The sequence below is a fragment of the Opisthorchis viverrini genome, assembly GCF_000715545.1.
Source record: "Opisthorchis viverrini unplaced genomic scaffold opera_v5_67, whole genome shotgun sequence".
NCBI lineage: Eukaryota > Metazoa > Platyhelminthes > Trematoda > Opisthorchiida > Opisthorchiidae > Opisthorchis > Opisthorchis viverrini.
In genome coordinates, this window is record NW_008751722.1 from 311,916 (window position 1) to 339,890 (window position 27,975).

The 27,975-nt window shown below is 41.2% G+C and overlaps 2 protein-coding genes across 2 annotated transcripts; both read right to left on the minus strand.

Moving 5' to 3' along the window:
* Positions 1 to 1,128: 1,128 nt before the first annotated feature.
* On the minus strand, positions 1,129 to 18,393 carry T265_04149 (hypothetical protein; the record flags this gene model as incomplete). The annotated part of the gene is made up of 10 exons (XM_009168819.1): positions 1,129 to 1,329; positions 1,422 to 1,515; positions 3,002 to 3,171; positions 3,253 to 3,607; positions 3,961 to 4,112; positions 9,913 to 10,214; positions 11,422 to 11,503; positions 12,735 to 13,014; positions 14,548 to 14,618; positions 18,334 to 18,393. 10 exons carry the CDS (start codon positions 18,391 to 18,393, stop codon positions 1,129 to 1,131), a joined length of 1,767 nt encoding a protein of 588 aa, XP_009167083.1.
* A 5,984-nt stretch (positions 18,394 to 24,377) lies between these two features.
* Positions 24,378 to 26,889, minus strand: T265_04150 (hypothetical protein; the record flags this gene model as incomplete). Its single annotated transcript, XM_009168820.1, has 3 exons — positions 24,378 to 24,406; positions 24,588 to 24,820; positions 26,837 to 26,889. The coding sequence occupies 3 exons, from the start codon at positions 26,887 to 26,889 to the stop codon at positions 24,378 to 24,380; spliced, it is 315 nt and encodes a 104-aa protein (XP_009167084.1).
* Between the last annotated feature and the right edge of the window lie 1,086 nt (positions 26,890 to 27,975).

Sequence of the window (27,975 nt, forward strand, 5' to 3'; positions counted from 1 at the left end):
CCCTGCCAGCAGCCCGCAACGTTTCACCCGCGGTCTGAACCCTTCAGTGTACAGTCCCAGGTTCAGGCGGATCGTCCTACTGCTATCCTGAAAGTCAAGGAAGGGGGGCCGGCAGGAGGAACGCCACAACAGTCACACAGAGACCAGCCACTTATTCAAATATATGGGGAATGCTCTCCACGGTGGACGCAGGGTCGATTATGCCACATACGAGGCACACGTAAGATCATCAGCATAGACGCATCATGTGAACCAACTTCAGGCAACAGACTGCGGCTCAGTGAGGGGACCACATGGCATGGGACACTGGACAGCCATGATGTACCTCCCAAGTGTAGGGTACCAGATTCCAGATCGGCATGCACACAGCCTCAGCGACGGATTCAAATGCGACAGAACCTCCATGAGTCGTCACAGTGGAGTCCAAAGCAGCAGTCGGTTGAACAACCCTCTCAAGGAGGAGGTTTTCGGGGGCCAGCCGTCCCTAACAACCGAACATCACATCATTTGGACGCATGTATCACGTGCAGGACACGGGCCAGACGAAGGCATGCCCTGATTGGTCAGAACGCCAGCCAATCCGAGTCAAGCACCTTTGACTCGACGCTTCTCGCCCCCTCACGGACATTATGGCACGACCTTGTGGAACACTCTCTGACTACCCTATAAATACAGTAGTAGTGATTTTCCTTTGTCTCCATAAGGGTCTGTGTAGAGCTACCGTGCCTTTTGACATACCATAATGGGCGGAGCAGGAAGCCAAGGGACCGATACAGAGTTGCACTACCGTACACCAAGTTACAGAACAATGCTTGTTTAGCGAGCTGGTATAGTGGGAAACATTTGAAGAGGACCCCTTTCTCTACGTTCCCTTATCAAGGAAGTGTGATGAAATACTGGAAGGATAGGGAACCATTAGATGACTCAGGACGACTAAACCTAAGACTCTTTGGTATTTGCAGCTCGTGATGGCGTTAACAGCGATTCTTCGCGGCATCACCATTTTTATGTAAACAGCACTAAAATTCAAGAAACATGAAATAGTATAATGACACGTGCAACGGAATAAAAAATTGTGTGCTGTCATGTCAGGTGAATGTGTTTAAAGTTACAGTCTAAAGAATACCATTATTCCGTGTGGGGCATTATACCCGATTTGGCGAACATTCGGGCGGCTGCTCCAATTGCAGCTGCAGGATTAGTAATAGGTAACGTTTTGAAGCCGCTTGTGTTTGGTGATCGTTCCTCAGTATTAAGTTCACCAACCGGTTTGATGTTTTTCCATGCTCGCCACACACGCAACTGTCCATCTGCACCCGCGGTAATGTACTAAAAAAATGTGATTAATTTGCTTGTATGCAACAAAGGCTAGCTTTCATGAACGCGGATTACGTGGATTGCGATGGGTGAGTCTAGCTTACCTCTTCCTTTTCTGGCAAAACAAGCAACCACCGAATAACATCCGAATGTCCAGTATAGGTGTGGTAATGATAGCCTGAGTTCAGATCGTACGACCTGCAATTAGATGGGGACGTTAGGCCTTTTATCACTTAATGTGCGTATGAATTGGAACTATGACTGTGACATGCCAGCAAATGTGACCTAGTCGGTTAGCTATCACTCTCATTGTTCATCTAAATATCCACCTAATGCCTTGATAATGCCTGCCAAGAGAACTTCTATTTTGGTGACATTTCTGAAATAAATTTCGATAAGGATACGTTTTTTGGACATGGTTTATGAATTTCGATAAGGATACGTTTTTTGGACATGGTTTATGTGGAGATTTTTAAAAGCGGAAGAGTCTAAACATTATTATAGCTTCTATCTTAGTTTAACCAGCAGAAATGATGCAATAGTTGACCGAAAATGCGTCTTCACACTTTCAAGCATGGCCTTACGCAACTTTTTGGAAAGTGTTGGATAATGCCTCAGCTGAATCCTTGTTGCCTACTGTGCTCCGCGCTGATTAGGCTGTTCACTTTGATCGTGAGCCAATCCTTAGACTGTGCGCGATTTCGGACGTCTTCTGGTCATTTAGCTAGATGATGCTGAGGTTTCTCAGATACTATTTAGAAAGGATCGCGGTGAAATGAATTCACTCCGGTAGTGTTTTACTGCTTTGTTCATGTGAATCCGGAGGTTACAGTGCTTTAAATCATCATACCAAGCATACGAGCGATATAGTCCAACTTGTTAAATGTTCGGTCTTCGTTTCAAAAATGACTGAAAGGGATGTGTAGCATTGACCCAACGGTAACCGACATTGCGTCTCACTCTGGCCTACTTTGGGCGAACCATACCACTCTCTGTTCTTTGGAAAGCTAAATAAAACATTTCGTAGACTGTTCAGTAGTTTCCGCTTCGTCCACAATGCCCAGTCCCTTCTACAAAACTGACATGGAAAGATAACGATTTCAATGGATACTCTATGGTTTCAGTTTCGAGAAGAACAAATACTTTATTCTTCAATGGGACACCTCGCCGCATCTATTTAATCTCAATAAAGACCATTCCGGGCGCGTTGGAAAAGGGCGTTCACTCTAAAGTTCAAGTGTCTTATGGAAACCGTATTACATGAATGAATGAAACTTGGAGCTCATTGTATATACGCAGTACACTACTTATAAGTTCGCTGAAAAATCTGACAGCCCACTGCCGGTTTCACCCTTCTTGGGGTTCATCAAATAGACGCACTTCCCAAGTTTTGTTATCTACAGGCGACGACATATTTTCCGATTGCTGCATATCTATCTAAAAAGGAGGTTTTATCAGACTTCTGAGGGGATCTAAATTTTAACTGCATATCGCGTATCACAGTGGAAATTATTCACTTTATGAAGAATAATGGAACTCAATCAATATCACTTAATCAGAAGTTGCTGGATTTCACTTATCTTTCGGCTAGATCTCACGGTGGTAAGTATTGTTATGACCCGTGTTCTTTTGCGAGATCTTCAAGGATTCGTTTCTGGTAACACCCGAAAAGGAGACCACTTACTTGATGTCTTTGTGGATTCCGGCAACTAAGATCTGTTCCCTGGGATTAATAGCCATGCAGGCTACCGGTCCACCTGTATGGAGTTTCATGCGGCAGTGATCCAGGTCGTTCGATAGCTGCATATAAGGGAATGAGTGTGAGTCGTATGAGTCAGGCGAGGAGAAGGTGGGCTAGTCAACGAGACGTGGTAAATGTGGCGGTTCATCAATTGACGACTGCGCTGGAATTCAATCTATGACGCTTAAACCTACCCAAATCCTTATCGTTCCATCATCTGAGCCAGTAATCCATTGACCGATCGGTTGTCTGCCGTTTCCGTCGCTTTCACTATCCGAGGTGGGAAGAGTGGGTTCGCTTGGGCAATAAATTACACTGGAAACCGCGCCGCAGTGTCCTATAATTTGGTGGAGTAATGTCATTCTCTCGCCCACGATAGTAGCCCGCCGGATGTAAACTGTCCAATCTGAACAGGCGCAGGCAAACTGTTGGCTGATAACGACGTAAACAAACAAAATGTATTGACTGAGTGTTTTGTAAGTAGTAGAAGTTTCTGTCTGGTTGAACGAGCCCAAACTACTGAAAAAAGTATCATCTAGTCTCCTGGACCTAGTATTGTGAATTACAAAGAATGAAAGTCCATCCAGTTTTGCGCAGACGGCCAGGCAGCCATAATTTCTAGCAATAAGAAGTCAATCCAGCATCCAGGTAATCTTAGATAATGGTATAGTACTCTGCTGCTGGTAACTACAAGTCGGGTAGACACTTTGTCATCATATATTGGAATGCTTTCTTGGGCTTTCCAAGAAGAGCGCAAATGAAAACACTACATTCATCCTAACCGGAAACTTGGTACATTTATTCACGTTCGTTTGCTTACTCCGCATAAAGAATAATATCGAGGCAGAGCAACAAGGAAAAATGGCAGAACAGCGAAGTTTTATCCCTGAATTTCCACTTACAGTTCTGGGCTGTAAGCCATGTCCAGAATTTCACCTTCAGTCGCCATTTCAGCTGCATGCGGGTCTGGACACTGTGGGTCCCGAAATTTGTCCAAAAGTATTCCAGTTTCTACATCCCAAACACATATCCGTTTGTCCCATCCAGCCGACAGCTTTTTATGTGGAAAAACGCAAGATAATTATCCTAGACGAAGAAACATTGCTGTACTTCTGCAGGCTGTAACGTTTAACTGGATATGCTTAACCACGGAGTTAAAAGGCGGGTTCAGAATTCGGAATTTGAGTACAGTGTAGCGCGCAACCACCAATGTTGCTTGGTTCGCTTATGACTGTTTGATGGTGTTGCTCCGGAATGGCCAAATACAGGATTTCAGCAGTGTCGAAATTTTCAAGTAAGTTTGACGGTTACTCAAAAAGCAGAACATGTTCACACGGTACAACCCCTCAAAGGTTCACCAGGTGGGTCTACTATGACATGGCAGAGGTTGTGTAGCTCCCTCGACTAGCAAAAGGCTTTGAAAGGCTTTTCTCCAGTACAGAATGGTGGAGCTCTCGGAAGTATTTTGAAAAAGCAAACAGTAGAAATGACATTTTAACCTGTCAAATCCGATGGTATTGTAGGCTGCTTTCGGAAAGCGGAAGTGCGCCATCTGTCTGATGTATGGAGTTCGTCGGATGAACTGTGAGACGAGTGACACAACATTTTATTTGAACTGTACGCGATCGACATTTGGCACAGAAAAGCCCACAAGAAGTGCCTTTGACCCTGATATATTGCACCATTTACAGACATAATTATTCCTGTGTTGTTGACACCTTTCTGTATCGTATGCATCTATCGATATTCGCTTATTTCGTCCCAAACCGAACCCACCTGATCCAGTTTGGGTCCAGCACATGGAATCTGCCGATTTCATTTTGAATAACACACTTCTCCTCCAAAAAGCGTTTCATTCAACCAATAATCAGAATTTCGAATGAAAGGAAAGAAAACCCTGTGCAACCTAAACAGTTATCAGCTAAAGTTATTAGCAAGCTTATCATCTTCAACAAGTTTGTTGTTATGCTCCTCAGCGAGTAATACTTGGGGGAAGTAAGCCTATTGGGGAGTCCTGGAATTTGTCTCCGAATACGTCCGTAGTCCCAGACTCATTTGATTTTTATCACTCAATACATGTGAAGTTATCCCATGTACACCATGATAGCTCTTTCAAACTCGTTCCTAATCCAAAGGAGATATTTGATCTCTTGAGGCTAATTCCGACACCAAAGAAAGGGTGCTCCGAATTTAGGCTGATTGCGTACTGTTAAATTCATTGCTCATTACTAACATTCAAGTGACTGATAACACGAACCGATTGAGTTGAATACCATGTTCACTTAGTTACTTTGGGATTTGATAGAAATACTCATCCAGGGTCACACAAATGTCCTAAGCAGTACCGGTTGAAGTATATTACTATGACTGTGGGCTGGTTCACACAGCCGGCACTGCTGAATTAGCTTGTGGATGTAAATTTTACGAACCCATCTCTCGTTTTTGAGCAAACGAAAGTATTCATCATTGGCAATCCAACTAAGCATTGGCCTCCTCTATTGCTACGCACGTCCCCAAACCAGCCATTCATCCTTTCTTCTAGCTGTATAAATATGCTTATTCTATCATGGTTGGTTGTGACCAGTGCAATTCAGAAACCCGTGCCTTCGACCAACTGGATCAAATGAACGCTAGATGTTCTTTGGACGTAGGAAAACAAGAGTATTTTCAGAAAATGTCATACCTAGAAATACCAGTTGAAACTGCACTAGGTTACCCAAGTAAAGAACGGATTGCAATATAGACTTACTAGTGTGAATTTTCCATGAGGATTTGGAATATTTGAGAGTAGGATCAAACTGGTTACGCAGTCCTTATGTTCCAGTAATGCATGGTGACACTTTAATCCAAATGAATGACGATTGACCTCTTGTAAAATCTAGTAAAAATCAAACGGAACTCTAATGAATTATGCAACTGATGATAATCGTCCCGAAATCACTGCGTATGTTGGAGTTATTCGTTTGAGGCTTGCAGTCTTTTGCCTAATCCTTTCGTTTAGCAAGTTTACACATATTTACCCAGATAATCTGTGAAAATACACGCGTAGTAACAGATGATACAGTACTATATGAACACGGATTTATTGACGGATTATTAATGACCGTGCTGATTGCACTGCACTTTACATCTTGATAGGCATTGAACGTACACAATAAGAAACTTTATGATGGCTTCTATGTTTGATTATGTTTTGACACTTTGGACACAGCTGAGGTGTTTCCTCGTCATTCAGCAACAAAAACTACTCGACTAGTCCATGCGGTCTACAGTTACACTCGAGTTTATACCTAATTTCCAAACCGCTATGTGGTTAAGTAATAAAGGACAACTGCTAAAAACTGAAGCCCAGATTCGATAAACCACAGCTGATGCATTCTGTGTACCATCAGCGGCACAATGGCTTAGGATGGAGGTGAAAGTTATGCACAACTTCCTACGGGAGTCTCCCGACCTGTTGTCGTTTCCATCAGATATTTTGAAAAATCAGTCAGTTGCTCACGAGGCGTAGACCTCGAAATCGCAGCCTGGTTCTCAGATGGAGTTGCCTAAGGGCGTCCGGGTTAAATAGTATTGGCAATCCCGGTGGGATATTTTCACGGGTCACCAAATTGAATCGGCGGTACTGAACCGATAGTAAAAGGAAAGATGAAGTCTTTTTAATGCACGAGGACAAAGTTATAGATTGCGTCAGGGGACACTTCACAATGAAATACGAATTCTCATACGAAAGGAATAGTTTGTCGCATCCCTAATCAACGGGCATAATGGAAAGCAACACTACAAAGGAATTTCATGGCCACATGATTTTGAAGGTATTTCCAAACAACGTCAGGTTAAGCATTTTGGTCGAGAAACGACTTTTATGTGAATGACTGCTGTGGTTATGGATGTTCGATCTGGTGGCAGCTGAAATAACTTTGTGCTGGTCTGTTGGTTAATCATACCGCAAAATCAATGAATCTGATTCCAACCCAGTATTATCAACTTGGTTGACGAAACCCTCAAATTCAGCCCGCTTTTATTTTCTGAGGAAGGATTCCTCCTAAAATTAACGTCACATTCCTCTTCATCCGTTCACCGAATCTTTTTCAACGTCATTTGGACCGCGTGCTTCTGTAATTTTGTGGTGAATTTTCCCGTGTCCGAACCAAAAGCTGGCACTCCTGAAATTTTCTTCAGTCTCCCATGTAGCCATCCCACAGAAAATTTGTTTCAACTTGTTTTCCTTCACAGCCGCCCTGATTGTACCATTGCTTTTACAGCATTCATCATTGGCTATCCAAATCAGCACCAGACTTTGGAACTGACCACATGCACCATAATGCCTCATCGTTATAATATCTGCATTGTCTGGTTTTGTTGATTTTTTTTACCTTCGCCTCGCTTCCAATAAATAAACTCTGTTTTGTAGAATAAGTTCTCTGTCCTTCGGTATGACAGTCAAGGGGACTATAATGGTCTGATAAATTCTGTTAAAATTCGTGCTTCACGATCGCAGCACTGTAAGGATAATCCACACCTTGATATCCAAATGACTTCGATGAAATCACAAATTTCAAGAAAAATTGTAGACTGTGTTAGGATCAGACTCCGCTGACGTCGTATAGGACGACGGGTGGCTAGAAATGTAAGTTTGCTCCTGGATATGTCAGTCGCATTGAGGCATTGAGTGGCATCATCTGTGATATTAGCTTCATGTAACCTTAAGCTGACGTCACGTCAGGGAATCATGCATATGTACAAGGAAAACAACTACCGAGACATGGCTATAAATTATTTTCGTCCCGTAATGATATTAAAAAAGGGGAAAAAACAATAACTTAGAAGCTTTCGTCTGCAGACTCTATGTGACACCTGGTCAACCCTTATGCACGATAAGAGATCAGCCTCGGAAGGCGCCCCTTTCGCAACTCTGGTAAGCCGTGCATAAATGAACGTAAGCTTTTGGTTTACGTAGTTGCCTGGGTTTTGGCATAAAGTCAGAGTCAAGTTGTTTCAAATTCAGGTGAATATACCCACGGGTAAGAATCGAGATGCGAACGTACAGTTTCGTTGACAACCAGACACTTGATCCGACAAAAAAGTACCATTTGAATGTTAAAAACGCAGGTAAAAAATACGCACGAGGAACGTTGGACAGTGAACTGGTGAGGCAGTGGGATAGTAAGATTCGAAGTAGCTAAAAGAGCAGAAAGGATAAGAAATGGTCCACTCATGTTAGTTTTGGGCGAAATATGTTTTGCACGGTACGATAGCTATGAACTCAGGCATACACACTCAGTATTGCATTCTGCCAATTGGATGGTGCGCATCAAACCATGATGATCTTGTGGTTTGTATCATTTAGATGAAGCGTGATCGTGTCGCTGATTTTTCGGTTGCTGTTGTTATAATCTAAGACACTTTATGCTCAATACTTCTTTACTACTATCATCTGGTTGTGCGACCCACTTGGTATGCGTTACAAAAAGTCATTGAAATATCGACGCCAAATCTAGAACCTGTTTTGCGAAGTTAGAAGCTGTCGTTCTTGGGGATATCACGTGACATTAGATCCATGTTTTTTTTTCCTGGCGGGAACCAAGTGCATTCACTAACAGCTACGCACTGAAATTACAACGCAAGACTGGCAAATCAACAACAGTTGATGAGCTAGAGTCAGACTGTTGAATGTACATAAATGATTCAAGCAAATTCACATCAGTGAGAACTAGTGAAATATTTTATAACGTTATAGTTTTACTGTTCATATTTCTATCCCTGATATATTCAGTGACTGTGAACGTGACATGTAACCGATGAATACAGGAATATCCAAGAAAGGGTTCAAGCAAACATTTTTAATTAGCAGGTGGCAATCTGATAAGCGTAACTGTTCATTATGGGTGACCCGGCTTGTGAACCTTTGAATTTTAATAAGGGAGAGAAAGTTGCGTTCGTGTAGGTCCGAGTGTTTATCTTGTACCTCCCTCATATTGGCATTTTAGCCACTTTGTAAATTCCCGCTTACCCCTTAATAATGCATTCTTCCCCTTTGAAGTGATAAACTGCCAGAGAGCACACCATACTTCTCTGTCAACTGATCTGGTCTGTTCCAGATCCTTTTTAAAGATCATCATCATCATTTCTTAATGGCGTGTGCTCAGGCATTACAGAAATTTCGCTATATGCAGCATACTGTGTGCAAATGACTTGAGATATCCATCAGAATATTTCAAACGAATACTTTGATCTTCACGGTATTCTTTGTCTCAAAATCTTTCTGATATAATGATTATACCCTTGGACCTTTGTGCATGTCAATTCTTATGGCTCTTGGTTGATAAGTATTTAATGCCTCCATAATTTGGCCTGCGCTGTTTGCTTCGTATTAATACTGCCCTTGAGGAATGCAAAATGTTACTTCTTTCTGAGGACGGGACTCATAGTTAAGAAAAGTTAACCACGAACTGGTATTACGCCTTATTTTTGGGTATGGTTTTACCTTGACGTGTACATATAACAAGGCGGTCGTAAGTGCATAGTCCCGGCTCTAAGAGAGATTTCAAGGTCAGGCCACGTGTGCTGGCTGATTCGACATAAGCCCTCCCTAGAAATTAAATATGACCGGGACGATAGAAGTCCAATTTTTAGCCTTCATCAGAGAAGGCTGAAAGTGTCTCGCCTTATGGCTGGTATTGCATCTAAAACATTCTACTGTTTTATTGACTGGGCAGCCTCTGTCTAGAGGTTGTCTTTATATGACTTTTATATATTGCAATGTGCTTTACATGAAGGAAGTTGAGGTGTGATTATTCTACTGCGCTAAAACTTTTATTCCAAAACGATGGAAGTCACCGACAAATACTCACCGAATTGTCGATATTGAAGGGTTCAAACAAATCGGGCGTAACTTCATCTACTTTGCCCTTCTCTACAGCCTGTTCAACTGAAGTCTGTTCCGGCGGAATTCTACTTTTCCCCTTTTCGTATGCTTTGAGTTGTTTGAAGATGTAGCTAAGTTTTTCTGAATGGGCAGTGTTATCTGTGGCTGTTTGGAAAAACGGTTGTGGATTCGCAGTAGTTGATGCAGTTCTGTCAGATATAGGACGACCTGTATCCAAAGTTTTCATTAAAAAACTTCTGGTTCCCTGGTAGTCGTAAGCAAAGACATCTGGGTAGCAAGAAAATATCGAACAAAAGTTAATCCATCCTGTTATCTCCATGGTAAACGGCAATAATACAACAAAAGTTCAACTTCTGTGGAAGCAGTATAGGCAGTGGTTTTAAAGCAATTTGATATTCACAGATACTCAAGTCTGTGGCGACGTGATGACAAAAACGTATGAGAACAAGCTAGGAGGATAAGAAGATAGAAGCCGGTCATTTTACAGGGCTAAATTATTTAGAATTGATAATATTTAGCAGGTCTTCATGGATTGGTTGACTGTTTTAATTTTCACCGACTGAACCCGATGCACTGGGAGGAGATAGTGAATATATGGATTGCTCAGAAACTGCTGCTATACATAAGAGTGTGCATATACTATGCTAAAAAATAGAGTACTTTGTGCCGAACTAATCTTACGAAGCGCATATCAAAGATGCGAATGATTTAGATTATATATGCAACCTAGAGCCGTCTCAGATGAAGGATTTCTTAAATATATAGGTAAGATTCTTTGGTGAAATCCATTTGTTCAACCACCATCGGTGGTTCTCTAAAGGTGACACACTACTCGTGAGGTAGCTGTAGGTTTCACTGCAGCCCACGAACGGTTTCGTCGTTCTTAAAGCCCATGAGAAGTTTTCCCTCACCCAAATGTTCTATTTGAACCCGAATCGGTAATACTTCGACAAATACTTTCTTTGTTGTACACAAATTTGATTTTGGCAACGGTCCAAACTGAGTCCAGCTTGATCTCCGGTTTATAGCGGCTTGCTTCAGCTAAATTTGCCTGTTATTCTTTTTGAGCCCATACTCAAAAGCAGTAAAGGTATTTGTCATCGCTGACAAAAAGATGTTATCTATAAACTTCAATTCGATTCTGTCCACTCTAACATAATCGTATTTATATTCCGCTCAAACAACGTAGCTGAGAGAACTCATCTACTAACAAATTCACTCTCGCATAAAAAGAGTGTCCTATGATCTATCCACCTGCTTCTCTGCTTGTCTCTCCGTCTGCAGACCAACCTATCTATCTATCTATCTATCTATTATCTATCTATCTATCTATCTATCTATCTATCTATCTATCTATCTATCTATCTATCTATCTATCTATCTATCTATCTATCTTACTATCTATCTATACTTCGTTTCAATTCAAGCAATATATCTTAGCAGATCTTATTATCGGCTGAGTTGTTGGACTCACACACAACACCATCTTCACAAGAGCAAATGAGAGTCTCCGACTGCGCGATGTAGACTGCCCGAAGAAAACCCTTCTTTCGATTCTGCAAACAAAAATGGTTGGGTAAACTCGGTAAAGCTCACTTCAAGTCAACAATCCAATGAGCGACGTTGGACTGCTGTCAAAAATTGCTGTTATTGTCATGGGTAGATGACGCTAGTAATGTTGACCACAGCCAAAGTTTACTATACTGCAACTTCAGGGTCACCCATGACACTGCGCAAAACTCCAAAGGTCAAGTCACTCCAATGAAGGCTTATCAACGAATGCGGTACTATGATTGGAATAACAGGATAATAACATTAATCAAAGGAATAATAAATAAAAAACTTTAAAACGTGGGATTATGCCGGTTTGGAAACAGCTAATTTCAAATGAGATATCGTACAAATAGGTAGGTAGGATACGTTACGCCTATCCAAAGTTAATGCCGACTCAAAGCAAGGTGAACATAGGATGGCCAAACCAAAGTGGTCAATTTGAACAAGACAAGTGGGGACAAGATCTAAGGGCGGTTTTCGTTCTGATCAAAACCAGAATGAGGCGGTATAGACGCAAAACGGAAATACTAAAACGAACAGCTGCGTCCCACACAATAAGAACAGAAGAAAGAATCACCAGTGACAATGATAGAAATGAATTGTTTACGTGGAGAGGTCTAAAACACCTTTAATTATGCTCTACAAACGCCTAGCTAAGCTTGATTCATCCGCAAAACGTAACAGCTTGCAGTATCTCTGGTGTGTAGTGATGAATAATGACTAATCTAGCACTCTGTTGCGTACGCTACCAACAGCCTTTTGGGATCGCAATCTTCTGTCAATAAAAGCTGAAAAATGCATGCTTGATGTAACCAAAATGCAGTTATTTGAAGCTACCTAAAGATCTGCTATATATCCAAAATTCCCCGATATATTTTGTGTGACGAACAAAACTACCAGTTCGAGTCGGTTTTGTCCCGACGTCTGCTTACTGTTTGGCTACTACGCTGCTGCCACTTCCCTGGTTACCTTCCTGGAGAAGTTACACGTTTTATCAAAACGGCCGATTTGACGAATTTAATAATGTTATTCATCGTCCTGTTGAAACACCCGTTCCTTTTAAAGTGATAGTCTCTCGTCAATAGATTAGTTCAATTAGCCGGCGTTACATAATGTTCAGGAGTCTTAGGCATGCTTTTTAGCTAAGTGTGCCAAAACTTCAAATCCCCACACGGTCAAACGTTGAAAAATTAAAATCATGTTTTACGAAATGAAAGTGATCTTGTGACGCACATGATTGACCATCAGTGAAATTTCTGTCATCAGTCGAGGGTTCGTGGTATACATGACGTTCCCGGTGAAACTCGGGTTTTGTTGTTTCTCATGCAGCCCTGCGTGCGGCCTCAATGTCATCGGGTTTTTCTTTGGTGGACACTTCAATACAATGTTCGGAGGCAAAAGTGTTTCAAACGTTTCGAGATCCTTGGCTTTGAACATGCTACTCTTTAGTCGCTCATAAATGCTATCTGAGAGTTTTTCTTCCATTGAGTAGTGAGCCATGATTTCTTCGAAACTGTGGAAAACAAACGGATAAAAATAACTAATGAAATTTCTACCCTCCACTGAAAATGATAGATTTACTGTCCGTTTGGACAGGTGGGAAATAGTCACGAAGTATCTGATTGTTTACGAAATATTCTTTGCTTAAAAGAGACAAAGCTCCATGAACAATACATCTGTGTAAGAACATTACGTGCTCAATAAAGTTCAGCGTCACCCAGTTTCGGGAACTTCAAATAAGACACAAAATTAAGTCTACTATCATTTTGCCGTGCGTACGCATCTTTAAATTTTCTTAATGCGCTGCACTTCTGTCACTGTTTTGTCAATTTGTTATCATGCCTATTGGGCTACATTGTTACTTGCTTTTGGTCTTGGTAGTGTCGCATATTTTGACCAAACCAAGTGCCGATTAAAGCAGATGCCGAGAGGTTGGAACAAGACTAAATGTGGTGGTTTGTATTATCATGCGTAGCATGATGTTCACTTTATGATTGTCTTTTCATAGATAAAGTTCTCTAAAGAGCGACCGTTCTCCAGAATGCCCCCTTGTTTTAACAAAGTAAATATATTAGAAATATCCCTTTTCGGAAGAACAACTGGATAAATACCGTACGAACGGAAGTTTGTATCACGAACCTCAACCGCTACAAAAGAAAACTTAGCTACACTGCTTTTAGTGGAATCCGTGCAAAGATTAAAGTCAGGCTAATCACTTTTGGGGCGGACTCCGTTTGGACCTCACTTCTGAGTCATACGTCATAAAATTGTAACAAATTCGTCCTCTCTCCTTATAGAGATGCTGCTATCTTTCGCTCTTATCTTCTTTAGTATACCGTTATGCCTGAACGGTTAGCAACATTCTTGAATGGTCGTGCAATGAAATTGGCTTCAAGGGCTCAGACAATATTGCGTTTTGTATTCACACAATCCCTTGGTGTCTCACTACTTGCACACATCTGTTCGGTGGCCCAAACAGCGTTGATCCATAAGACCGTCGCATTTTACCGTCTTTGTTAAGGTACCAGTCCTCAGAATGCAAGATTTTGAGTCACTGTAATAAAATTAGGCCTTACTACAAGTAATATTTTGATATTTCTGTAAATTTAAAATGCCCGACAACTTACACAAAAGCAAAATGTGAAGTTCCACTCCGTTCCCATCTAAGCATTTGGTTATCTGTGCTCAGTGTGTAGAAGAATTCTGGATTATCTTCAGCTGGAAAGGAAGCATGTTTGCCACAGATGAAAAACGCCAAAAATACCAAATACTAACAGGGCAACTATCGAAAAACGGAAATGATTTACAAAAGCTGAAGAACTGAAAGCAACCTTTTGGGATAGAAGTGATAATCCGTATCATAAACAAAACATCTCCTAACCATGGGAAACGGTTGGTTATTAGTCTTGCCTCCATTCAATCGTAAACCTAAGGATTCTGTTCAAAGTGTGCATTGCTCCATGGGTAATAGCACGGTGTTCGTTCCAAATCCTGTAATCACATTCTAGCTGGATATTAGTAATAACCCAATTGTAAATGTACTTACGCGCAGTCGCACACTGAAAACCGGAATCCAGGGTTATTCGTGAAACACTGGCGGTGGAGTTGTATTGCCAGCTGACGAGATGATCGCGAGGGGTCGATCCTGTAGATGGGAATAATAGAGGTTCCTTCAGTGTTTAACGCCCAACAAAGTTCAAAAGAAAAGTACAGCTAATTGTTAGTAAAATTGAACGCAATCAAATGGAAATTAGTAAGTTTTCAGCAACGTCCTTACTTTGAGGGAGCAGAGTGCAGTATCAGTACTGTAGAGGGAAGTTAAAAAGAACTCAAGACAGTAAGAGTTTCGCCGAAGTGTTAAAAGAACAATAGAATGGGACGAAGTAATACCACTGAATTTACCAATTTAAATTACCAATTTAGTCCTTTCGACGGACCACGTCCCCTTAGATTGCATACAGTACGATATTTTGTTGTTGCTACTAAATCAGTATCAAGAAGTGAAACGTCACTAATTTTGGGTAACTATAGACCACCGGAAAGCAAAAATTCAACTTGAATTTTGAAAATCTGGTTTTGCCTATTCAGGGCATTTGTACACAAGTTATAGATATCATTTCACTAACGAGTTAATCTTAACCTAGTTACACTGAGTTGCGTATCCAGAGTCTCTTCAAATCTTGTGCTAAAGGTAGCCAAGTGATTTTTATAAACCAAAACTATTCTTTTTCAGGTGAGCTAACTTACTTGAAACATCTGTGAGAAACTTGTCAATTATTCATGATTGCCACTAGCCAGACAACAATGGCCGCATTGGCAGACTTTGTTGAGAATATAAGATGTACAATAGGTACTAGCCATTTTGGGAGAAAATTAGTTAGGTGGAATTCAGTAAAACCCTATGCAGATGGCTTGATAATTAGCATGCTTCTCAACAGGATCAGTGAGAAATCAGACGAAAATTTTGTGGTTGCCAGTAAGCAACTAATTGTCTGAACCATTTTAGAGCTAACTTGTTCTTAAGTAGGTTCTCTTCCGGGTGCAAACTGATTTTGGATTCCACACAGTCACACCGCTCACGAACGGTATGCATCAACGGAAAAAGCAAGCTATACCGCTACAGGATGGCATCGATGGAGGTATAACTTGCTATATGCTCTCTGACGCAATTCGTTTGTGTACTTGGTGTTGCTTGACCGAAAATTCGCACCAATGGTTTTCTAATGGTTATCTTCAGTTGACCAGTAAATTAGTTTGTTTTGTATACTGTTATTTGCATGCGACCGGTCTCATATCTTTCATCAGCTCTAATTATGCTTTCACGACACTTTCATAAAGCGCTCATAAAGACGGCTTTTCATATGGTATAATCCTTTTGTGAATGATCCTGTGCGGTCTCACGATTGAACAGTGTGCTCACACGTAGATAACCTCCTTGGACTCATTGCCGAACGCTGTGAAAGGCTCACTTTAATATACACTCATGCTATGCCATAAAACAGCGAAGAATGACACAGACTGAGCTCCAAAAACTACGTCAAGAATCGCAACCGCAAGTACCTGTACTCTTCATAGAATTCCAAAGATACAGCTTGATTTCAAGTAACTGACCGGTTTCGTCTGTGTGACGAAAGTGGGTAGGAGCATAGCCTAGGACGACTCTTGTCAGATTTTTAAATTCTTGAGTATTTTCTCAAACATAATAGTGTCGTTTTTTGTGGGTCTAAGTAACGCACGAATATATTCCCCAGGGTTTAAGTGTCAAGAGTTTTCCCACAGTATCCTACTCACCTTCGCAAAAAATTATGCAATCCTTAGCAGTTCACAACCATTTTTGTCCACCACCTCTGATTGGATGCCAACCATTCGTCTGTTCATAAATTTCTAATATTATCAACGGGGTGGGAATATTAACCCAAGTGTTGCAAGTTGGAGGGGTTTTTGTGACATGCAGGTAGAGTAAGCTTAGTCGATGGTTCGGGAGCATAGCCTAGGACGACTCTTGTCAGATTTTTAAACTCTTGAGTATTTTCTCAAACATAATAGTGTCGTTTTTTGTGGGTCTAAGTAACGCACGAATATATTCCCCAGGGTTTAAGTGTCAAGAGTTTTCCCACAGTATCCTACTCACCTTCGCAAAAAATTATGCAATCCTTAGCAGTTCACAACCATTTTTGTCCACCACCTCTGATTGGATGCCAACCATTCGTCTGTTCATAAATTTCTAATATTATCAACGGGGTGGGAATATTAACCCAAGTGTTGCAAGTTGGAGGGGTTTTTGTGACATGCAGGTAGAGTAAGCTTAGTCGATGGTTCGACTAGTTAAAGTCAGTGGTAAGTGCAAACGTCAAATAAAATGAATAGTCATGGGTGGCTAGTGGACCGTGTAATAAGTTTTAATGAAAAGGCCGTTGAATATGAGAAGACAAATTTACGGATGATCACAGTTGACACTAAGAGAGCTTTTTATAGCAAGTTTCTCTCAACAAACAAGCGCTTTGTGAGATCCCACCTAGAAGGATTCTACTGTCGGTCCAGGCCTTGCAGTGATTGGTTCAGTCAGAGTAGTCCAACCTACCTATTAGAACATTGACTTCCGGGCAGAATTTCAGCAGACGCATCTGAGTAACGTATACGTTCGAGGGCGAACCATCAAATGTTCCACACATATGGGTAACCTTGAGAATGAAAGGATGAAATTGTTTACCAGTTTCCAGATGTCATACTACAATTTGTTAGATAATTTTTGATTCGTAACCATATGTCACCTAGCTCAGCTGAGACTCAGGTGAATCACAGATGATCATCTTATTATTGATTTCTTCAAATAGATGTTTATAGAGCAAAACGAAGCAACCTATGTATATACGTAGTCAGTTATCCAACTACAGCAATGATTAATTGCACAACTATATTGGCTAACTTTACGAATATTTGCTATTTCTATCCGGTATTTCAATTAAAGAAGTCATTTGAGGAGTCGGATGGAGTTTGCTTTAACCGGAGATAGTACTGAATATCTAGGTGAAAGGTAAGGCCGTCTTTGTCAAAATGTTCAAACTTATCAAGTCGATATCAAAGTCAAAGTACAATTGGTGGGAGAAATTTAATAGGCTGCTGAAGTTAACGTAGTGAATCGAAACGGCACGCCTCGGGTGTGACTTCACTAGCATTAGGCGAGAATACAAAAATGCATAGAGTCGATATGAAACATGGTAGCCATGCAGCAAATAATGAAATTGAAAAACGGGCCAGTATTAACAAGTCAACTGTTTAGATCAGACAGTGTGTATGAGGGACTTCGCGATGACAAATTGAACCAAAAACAGAAAAAATGACGCAACACGCCAAAAATATCCAGGAGTTTAATTCAAGCACAGGTTCTACGCCGGATCTTCAACGCTAGTCCAGTTTTTCTCAGAGTTAATAGCAAAACGTTAATTCCTACTAAATCACGTGATAGCACAGAAACGGTTTTGTGCACCGGGATAGTCGCCAATTTATTTCTCACCCTTGAAAGTCCTGATATTTACTCGATCACTGCGCCATTAGTCCTTGGAAAGACCTCTGCTACCTTGCTTTGGGCCTCGCAACTCTTGGGGATTATCCTCCTGTTATGAGCATGAAGTTTCCAACCTTCATTTTTGACTACAAGATATCAACCCGTTCTGTACAATTTTCAGGTTCGACATTTACTGTCCTGACCCGAATCTGCAAGCGATGTGTCAGCATTATGCATGGGTGGGAGGATCGCCCGTCGTTTTTAAAGTACTCACCACGTTGTGAACACGGAAAATTCTCTTGTACCACAGCGATTGTTAGGTTTTACCTGTTCGTAGTAGTACACTGGACACTTAATATCCGTGGACTCCATACAGTTCCCAAACATCACTTCACGCAAAGAAACTCAAGGTTACCATCAACAAGAATGTGGGACTATCCAGTAACGCATCTACTCAACTTAGCCGAAGATTTGAAGACATTCTCGATGAAAGCAGACCTATTAGCAAAATTTGCGGTTGTCCGGCATGATTTAGCCGCACTAACAACGGACAAAGAAGTTGAACGGTAAATCTACCTTGACCACTTGGTTAGAAGTTGACAACAAACATATAACCTACATCACAGACTGTTGCATTGGAGTGACTATTGTTTTTCATCTTTATAAATGGATCATTGAGGTTGACAAGTATTTTGTAGTAACCCCAAAAGTATGACAACTTGCACTACTTGCATATATTTGGACACAAAATCACATCAGTTTAAGCTTGTGGTCACCTCACTTGGAACAATGTAGTAGCGAAAAGCAGGCACTTTCGTAGACAAAATATACAACTGGTCTTCGTAAAAGTGGACCAAAACTCGAAACAGTGACGGCGTCAAAGAAAACCACTGTTCACGCAAAGGTTAAAATCGATGACTCCCTAAGAAAATGTAATGTAACACGAATTTATATGAATTAGTTGGTGATGCGGTCTGAATTTTATGTGCGCTGAAAAAGGATTTATAATTACAATATAAGAAATGGACCGCATTTCTGAACTCAGGCCAGACGAAATACACTACACATGAATTTGCTAAAAGCACTCCGACAGCTCACGACCGGTTTTACCCTACTTGGGGCCCATCAATTAAGCTTAGTCTCCGAATTTCCCGTCAGCCTTATTTTCTGCTTGAACCCCAGTGGCGCGAAATTCGACATATAAGTTCATCTACATACCAATTCGTTCCTGACGGCAGACTCATTTGGAAACCAGTTGAATCACAAAAGACAGATTCAGCTAGATTCCAGGTGAGTTTCCTGTCTAAACCAAATTGGTATGCAGATGAGTGTATAAGCTGTGATCCCAAAATAATTCACCTTCGATGCAAGGTTACGCCCTATGAATCTCCTCACTTTTGAAAATTATACTACAGACGAACTATTAAGGGCATGTCTTTATGCACATGAAAATTGGGATGACTGTTCCTACACATTTCGAATCAGCATTCGGTAGGAGTTCTACAGAACAGCTGTTTGAGCAATGGTTAATTGGACACACTATGTGAATATAAAAACAGAGATATGAGAACGAAGAAGGTAGCGAACAAAGCTTGTTTTCTGTGATTGTTCATCTTGGCTAATACATCACAAATTTATATGGTAGCAGGAATCACGTGGAAGAGGTTAAGATCGGGGCTACATACACTTTAGAGAAATAGAATTCAAAGGAAGGGGGTAGGGTGAGGGGTAGGTCAATGGGTCACGGAGTCAAGTAAGTGACGTCCGTGTCAGACAGACTTGTAGGACCAGATGTTTCGTTAGCCAGTTCAGAGGTCACACAAGTTTCTTTTGGATGCAAAGTTGTGGATCCAGCAGTCGTATTCCTATCGCCTCTGCGATCGATATTAGTCTGGATCATGCCAGTCGTGATCCGTTCAGAGGTACCCGGTATATGAGAGATACGGGATTGTGTTCTCGTATTCCGTCCGACAAATGCCTTGTCGTACGACCAACGTATGATGCTCGGCACGAGCATACGAATGAGTACACGCAAAAGCTGGTGGTAGAACGCGGCACTTTGTCTTTCAAGCAGAATCTGATAGTGGGGCTGGAGTTGAGGCTCAAACATAAATTAGCTGCCAAGTATGTCGTATCAACGGAGTTTCTAAGCCTTCTGATGATTAATTCAGCAACCGAGTCACCTTTGAATGGAAGCCTCATGTATACGGGCTTCTTTCTAACAGAAAATTCCGTAGGTTTGGGTTTAACGGCTTCCATAGTCTTCAGTACGAACCTTTCAGGATATCCGTTCTGCAGGAATGTGCGTCCCAAGAACTTTAGTTCCTCTTCTAAGCATTCGGGTGAGCATATCTTCATTGCTCTCTCGGTCAGGCATCTAATTAGGTTGCGTTTTTGTTGCAACGGAACGAAGCTATCAAAGTGAGTATACTGACCTTTCCACGTTTGCTTTCTGTGGACCTTGCGTTCTATGGTCCCGTCGGTCTTCTTTTTAACATTGACATCGAGGAAGCTTAACTGGCCGTTTTGTTCTAATTCGATAGTAACCTTGATATTAGCATGGACTGAATTGAAACTGCTTAGTACGTCTGTTGTGCTGATGGTTTCATCGGCAAGAACATATATGTCGTCTACGTAGCGGCGATATAATGTTAACCGTCCAATGAGTGCATCTAATTTTTGAGTCTCTAGCTTGGTCATGAAAAAATCTGCCAATAGGGGACCTAGAGGAGACCCCGTCGCGACCCCGTCCTTCTGTCGATAAATTTGATTTTTGAGAGTGAACAGAACGTTGTAGGTACAAAGGAGCAGGAGTTCTTTAATATCCGAAGTGGGAATTCCAATATCCTTACCGTTGCACTCAATCAAGTAACAAACGTAGTCTATTATCTCGGTGAGTGGCATGTTGGCAAACAACAACAACCACAATTTTGCATCCAAAAGAAACTTGTGCGACCTCTGAACTTGAACTGGCTAACGAAACATCTGGTCCTACAAGTCTGTCTGACACGGACGTCACTTACTTGACTCCGTGCCCCATTGACCTACCCCTCACCCTACCCCCTTCCTTTGAATTCTATTTCTCTAAAGTGTATGTAGCCCCGATCTTAACCTCTTCCACGTGATTCCTGCTACCATATAAATTTGTGATGTATTAGCCAAGATGAACAATCACAGAAAACAAGCTTTGTTCGCTACCTTCTTCGTTCTCATGACTACAACGGGTATATTCAGCCGCTTCAAACCGAGATAATTGAGTGGAGCTTTGTGGTGAAAAAACGTTATACTACAGTTTGAGAACCTCTATAACTTTGTTTTCTACTCGGCAGGAGCTGAGTGGTCAGACACACTGGGATTACATATAAATAACAATGTATTTTTTTCTAAGGAAAATGGGTTTTTGCACTAGTGCCCCACACACAGTATGTTAGCAAACTGGAGTGAACATAGCCGTCCTATAACTCAGTTACGTGAGAAGTCTTCACGGGACGAAATAGGAGTTTTAAGTTGGTCGCTGTAATGAAATTGACGAATGAAGTTTAACATCTTTGACCTGGCCCCCTCATCCAATAGTTTGCTTTCTCATGCCGAAAGTTCACGCGGACACTACTGGAAGAAACTGAGCACCGCAGCCGAGGTTTCAGTACGTACTAAAAATTTGCAACATATCTTTACTGGAAACCAATTCAAGATGATAAACAGTTTCATTAAATGTGAGCATGCAACTAAAACACGCGGGTTTGTTGAACTGGTCCACTCTGAAAGAGTATGCTGAATCGAGACCTTTTCTATCTTGGTTCTGATCAGTTTACTGTACGGAATACAGAGGTAGCTGGTTGTTTTTCAAATGTTCCTCCCGAAAGGGAATAACCGCAACTTGAAAGTGTCTCTAGTTCAGTTTAAAACCATACTTGTCCATTCGTTCAAGGCAAGTCGGCTTTGTCTGCAAGTCATCCGGCAACAAGTCTACTAAGAGTTGAGAAGTATTGCTCATAAATGCGCGTGCTTTTCAGAGTTTAGCCATACGACTTCTATGGTCAAGAAGGCGCATAATTTTTGGGACGAGAGTATCGTAGATTAATCTAGCCAGTGATGTAAACACTCGCGCGCCATCGCCAAAGCCTCGGAATAATATACTCCATCGGTCATACGATTTTCTGCACACACTAATCCAAATTTAGTGCAAGGTCTTCGGATCAAGAAGATTGTCCCCAAGTCCATTGAATCATGGCCTCTGCTCCCATGCTGGCTCTCAGTAGTACGATCCGATAGAGATGAAGTGCGTTGAGCCAATCCCTACCAATATTAATGGTGCTGTAAGTAAAAATAATAACATTAATGGTGATATAGAGTCCTACTTAAATAAAGGTATGTGCTTGCTTCTCTTGTCCCATTAAGATGCGATCAACTCCACTTCAGATGCTTACAGAAGATTACGCTTAATTACATTCACGGTATGCTATGAACAGCTGCCCTTATTTCTGAGAAAGGGAGACCCAGTTTGAGGGATGTGAATTACTTCAAAAGCTTACCTCTTCGTAGCTCCTCACGTCGAAAATGTGAACATCAGACTTAACTGATGCAACCCAAAGGGTTAGGGTTGCCGGAATGTAGGCAATATCTGATGCAAAACAAACAGGGATCCATAGTTCACGCGGAAAGCATATAAACGCTTACATTTGAGACTTTTGAGATGCCATACACGTACGTATATGTAAATATTCATTAGCTGCACTCATCGTTATCTTCTAAATTCCTCGAAACTCTAATTTAGTCTGCAGGATAATAAGCGTGAACTGTTTAATCTCTGCGCAGTAAAAAAATCCAAAGGAAACTGTTAAAGCGCTCTCAAGAGTGCCATAAAACAGGACGTATTTCAAGCTGTAAATATAATCCAAGAAATTTACTCTGAGTACAAGCACCAATGTTTAACCAACTAAACATGGCCTACCTATGGTTTATTGGGAACTAACACAAATGTTCCCAAAGTTCTTGGAACCGCTTAAGCAAACTGACGCAAAAAGCAGCTCAGGTATGTAATTAGCGTCAAAAGCTGGTAATAACTCGGTCGGAAATCAGACTCGTGCGTTCCTGTAGAAACTGTTGCAGTTTTCTTAACTATCCACTATGGTTACAAACATAAAATTTAAATGCAAGCGTTTGAGGTGGAAGGGTTACAGAAGAATATTAGATAAAACTTGAGATGCGTCCCGTTTGGCACACATACCTAGTTGCGTTTGTTTGCGTGCGGTTATATTAATCTAAAATCGGATACTTCTGGCTGACTTTTTAAGACGAAAGTGTATTTCAGCCCAAACTGACTATGCTCCTAAAATCCCATTGTGGAGAGTGGAGCTCCACTAATATTGTAGGGTATTCCTTCCAGTTTCATGACTAAACTCGAACAATCTATGATTATTCCGAAAAAAGTGAGAAACGATGTATCACGACTAAGTGCGCAATCTTAATTGACGTTGTCTTCAACTTCGTTTTTTACGAAGCATTAGGTATCCCACAATTGTACTGATAATTTTGAAACCGTCCACTTGCAAATGAATACCCTCTTTTCAGGACTTAATAGGCCAGCAGTGGCGTTCACGGCAGCGCAAAGTCCAGTTGCGAGTACTAAAGGAATCAGAGATACGTTAATTTATACAAGTAGGAAATTTATGAATTTCAGCACGGAATATCAATTGCCAAATTAAAAATCAATAAAGGTGCTGATTTTGCAAAGAATGTAACCCAGAAATGTGATACACCCAATATATTATATATGGTTTTGACCCTCCACACCTTTTAAATCCGAGAAGCGCTACATTATATTTTCATCACCGTTATGAATCACTGGGAGTGAGTTTCACGAATCCCCCAACATTTCGGCCTGTAGTTAAACCCTATCCTTTTCAGTTGAAGGTGGCGGATTCCGTAGTCACACGCAGGTAGACAGGAGATAGTGCTATGCAGAACCCGCTCAGTCACTTAGGGCTGCTTGACTGATTCCTATAGTGTTAACGTCTCAGGCGCAGTTGACTTATGACGTGTTTTCTTTTCTTTGCATTTTTGAGTATCCCCATGCATGATAGAAGGGTAAGACACATTCTGAAAGTTTTCTATAGAGGAAAATGTCGGTAGATCAGGTAGCGTAGATGGTTGTTGGCTTGTTCGCCGAGCTGGGCAATTTGATTGCAAACGTTTCGTCACCAGTCGAGGTAATATCATCAGTGCGTTATAGGGGAGCACAGTGGTGCGTAGCGGTAGTTTAGTGGTCGTGACCGATATTCACGTAAGACAATTTTAGGGTCTAAATTATTGTTGGTTCGAATTTCTGCATCAGCACCAGTAAACAGTGTCTTAAAATTTAATCAGAGGTTCTACTCAGTTCGGGTTTCCAACAACCAGGCTACCAAATATGGAAAAATTTATGCGACCAGCACCGTTGGGTCAGCTCATGGGGTGATAGATGGCTTCAATCTCTTGTAGCCGTATTTGTCTAGCACTTTATTGTTTTTATGTGTAAAGTGACCTAGTCCTTTTTACATTAAAGGCTAAAATTTTTGATAAAGAAATACAAGTGCGCTCACCTAATACAGGTTGCGTAAAGGAGCAAATCGTGTGTAAATGCTGACCTTCTTCATCCCATATTTTCACTATGCGGTCGAACCCTCCGCTAAGTAGCAGGAACACTGCGTTACTGACTCGAGCAGTCGTTAGACATGAGATGATTCCATTGTGTGCATTGTGGACAAGTTTGATGATTGGGAGTAGTTCTTCCATCGCTCCACTAGTATCGAATACGATAAGGCGTCTATCAAATCTGCAGTGTAGTTAGAAAACAAAATTTAAATGATTTACCTGGACCGAGGAAGACAGTGTGATGACAAAAAAAATAAGTTAGACTATTACAAAAGGATCAGTTCATAAAGTACAAACTAGGACTTCTTGGTTTTGCGGTGTATCTTAGGTGGTATTCTGGCGTCTGTAATGCGTAAATACTGGCACACAGAAGGTGCGATATGACCTGATACCAAACTGAGTGCCTCAAATTTTTACAAACCGTGCAAAATATGGTGCATACCTGCACTGAGTTTACTGGCTTAACTCAGCAGATGCATGGCTTATCACGCTTATTCTAAAACAGACAAGGCAAACTTGATGTCGTCTTCCTTGGTTGACAGGCCAATTGATTATGGGGAAAATATCTATGCATATCCCGTAACTCTTTATTGGCAGAATGGTTTGAAGCAAAAAAAAACGTGCGTTAAACGCGCACATCAAGCAATCTATATAGTTAGCCTGCTTCGATTACATTGGACTACACTAAAACCTACCTACCCAAGCACAACTTGCTAAAAATCCTAGCAGTACTCGGTTCAAGTTAAATAACACGAGTTTTTAAATTAATGATAAACAAAGCAAGTTGGTCTGTTCTCCGCTCTCGTATTGATTCACAGATGGCTAGCATAGTTTTTGCACTGACACCCGTTTTATGGAAATGTGTTGACCATTGTTCCATCTGCAGCAAAAACACTGAATAAATAATATGTTTTTCTACAAAATGCGTTTCTGAAATATTAACGCATGTCGTTTGATGTAAGGCTGGCAGATCTCTCATTAATATGAGCCTCCATAAGATCTGTCCTCACTAAGCAGTTCTAACCACAAAAGCTCTTGCACAGTTCTGCAGAAATTCGTTTTTGAGTAAATTTTTGATTTGTTTACTCGAAAGGAGCAGTAAGAAGTACCAGCAAAAAAGTGTTAGACTTCTGTGTGAGTTGATAATATAAAATTTACTGCGTCACCGCGCTGGAAGCGTTTGCCACAAGGTCTAATTACCGGCTGTATGTTTGACTAAATGAGGAGAATTAAGAAATGATGTTTTTTTCAAGATTATGACTGCCTCGCGTCACCATCCCCTATTGCTAGGGTTCAAAGTGTTACAGGAGGAATCTTTTGCAGACAACTAGAAATATCCCAAGATAAAGTGGAAATTATTTTGTATTGATGGTCCTTCGCAGTGTAAACCAGAAGTGAGGAGAGACAAATGAGTTATTAGTTGGTATACACATGGTACAAGACTTCCATCAGACCAAAGATTTAAACTGCTCGAATCCATTTAGTGCTGCAGAAGAAAAGATAAAAATATACCAAAGATATGCGTAGACGTAGAAGAGGACGTATTTCCATTCCGGCTTGATGTGGGGATTTTTTCTATGTATATTGGAAAATCAATGAAGGTTTAGTCACCGTTGATAGGCATTTTTCGAGTAAGTTTCTTTATTATCCTAACAGATCGTCCTACTTAAAACGCTGGTAAAGATCTTTCGGCAACTGACGGCCGGGTTAGTTTTTCTTAGATTTGATCAATCAGGCGTAGTCCTTGGGTTATTATTAACCTAATGTTCTTCCAAAACAAATTGTTTACATATGGCGAATTGCACCCATTGGCAAGTTACTTTGGCTGTGAATGGAGACTCAACTACATCCCATTTGAAACCCTTAATCATGAAATTGCACGGCAGAATACTCAGCCCAAGAGTAGCCTCATGTTTCTGACATAGGTTATTTGGGTCGCCTCAGTATGCTTACTTGATGAGACACAACTATTGAGAAAATCACGAACGGAAAATTCGGCTTGAATTCTTTTGAGTTTCCCGTTGGAACCAGATTGATTTTGAAATGAGTGTCTCACTGATTTCGTTAGTGCCGGGCTTTTTGCTTATTACGCAACAGGATTGCGGGGTTATCTGCAAGTTGCATAGGACACTGTGGAAGAAACAACATTATACCGTACCCGGCAGAATAAAGCCGCTGCCCGAATTGTGCAAAACACCTTACGATATCCGTGTGTGCTTTCACCCTTTTTCCGGATTTTCGGTTGAACATGGGACCGGGTGAATGTCCTTTGTTTTTTAAAAAAGGAAAGAGGGTGAAGTTAGTGAAGACGGGTAAAGATACACAGCTAAATATTAGGAGACAAAAAGAACGAACCCACTTTGCAATCGTTACAATGTTGAGTAACAAGGCAAAGTAGTAATAAACATCACTCAAATCGAAGAAGAACACGACCTAACTCATCCTCAAAACGAAAATAAAGAATAATATCCTGATGTGCTCCCGAGATCCCGTGCCCCGTCAAACAAACCGCCGAAGCTTTTGGCACAGAGCAACGTCTTAATGGACAACGAAGATTTTTGTTCGTAAAGTGAGAAAAGGCTCACTCTTCAAATAACGTGGTGAATAATAACACCTAATAAGCTTGCTCCCATAGATCGCAGCTAAACACGTGAAATAACTGTCTTGACTTAAAAATGTTAACTTTGACTAATTTTTGGAGTCTTCCAAGTGTACACCTTTCTCGGGAAGCAGAAATATTATTGTTATTGGTTATGGGCATGAAACATTACATTATCACTGAGATGGATGGCTATGAGCTAACAAACAACGGCAAATTGTTCACAGTTTGGTGGTACTGTACAGAGTGCGCAGGCATACCAAATCAGCACCGTCATCACGACTGACAACACAAGATAAGAACACTGCTGCCTCACTGTCGTAAAACCATACCAATTCGTTTGTACAAGTCGTCGAAATGGGAAGACGAAAAATAAGACAAGCAGAATGATTCAGAATCAGCCTAGTTAAGGCATCTCCGATGCCTAAACCCCAACACTTAGTCGGACAATCTAGACACAACCTCACCGCAGGAACTCCATTGATATCGGTTAGCCGCCACATTGTTCACCGTCCCCATACAAGCACAGAGACAGTCAACTGGACTCTGTCCTAGAAGGTAAACACCACCAACGGCGCGCAGACATTTCGAAACATTCCTCATTCTAGTCTTTGGAGTTATTTCCTGACCAGCTCCGAATCAGCCATAAAACAGCCCTTAGCTCTGTAAGCGGTAACTTTTTACTTGTAACGCATGGCCTAGCCACTTTAGCTTGTAGTGCTGGATGAATTTTTTGG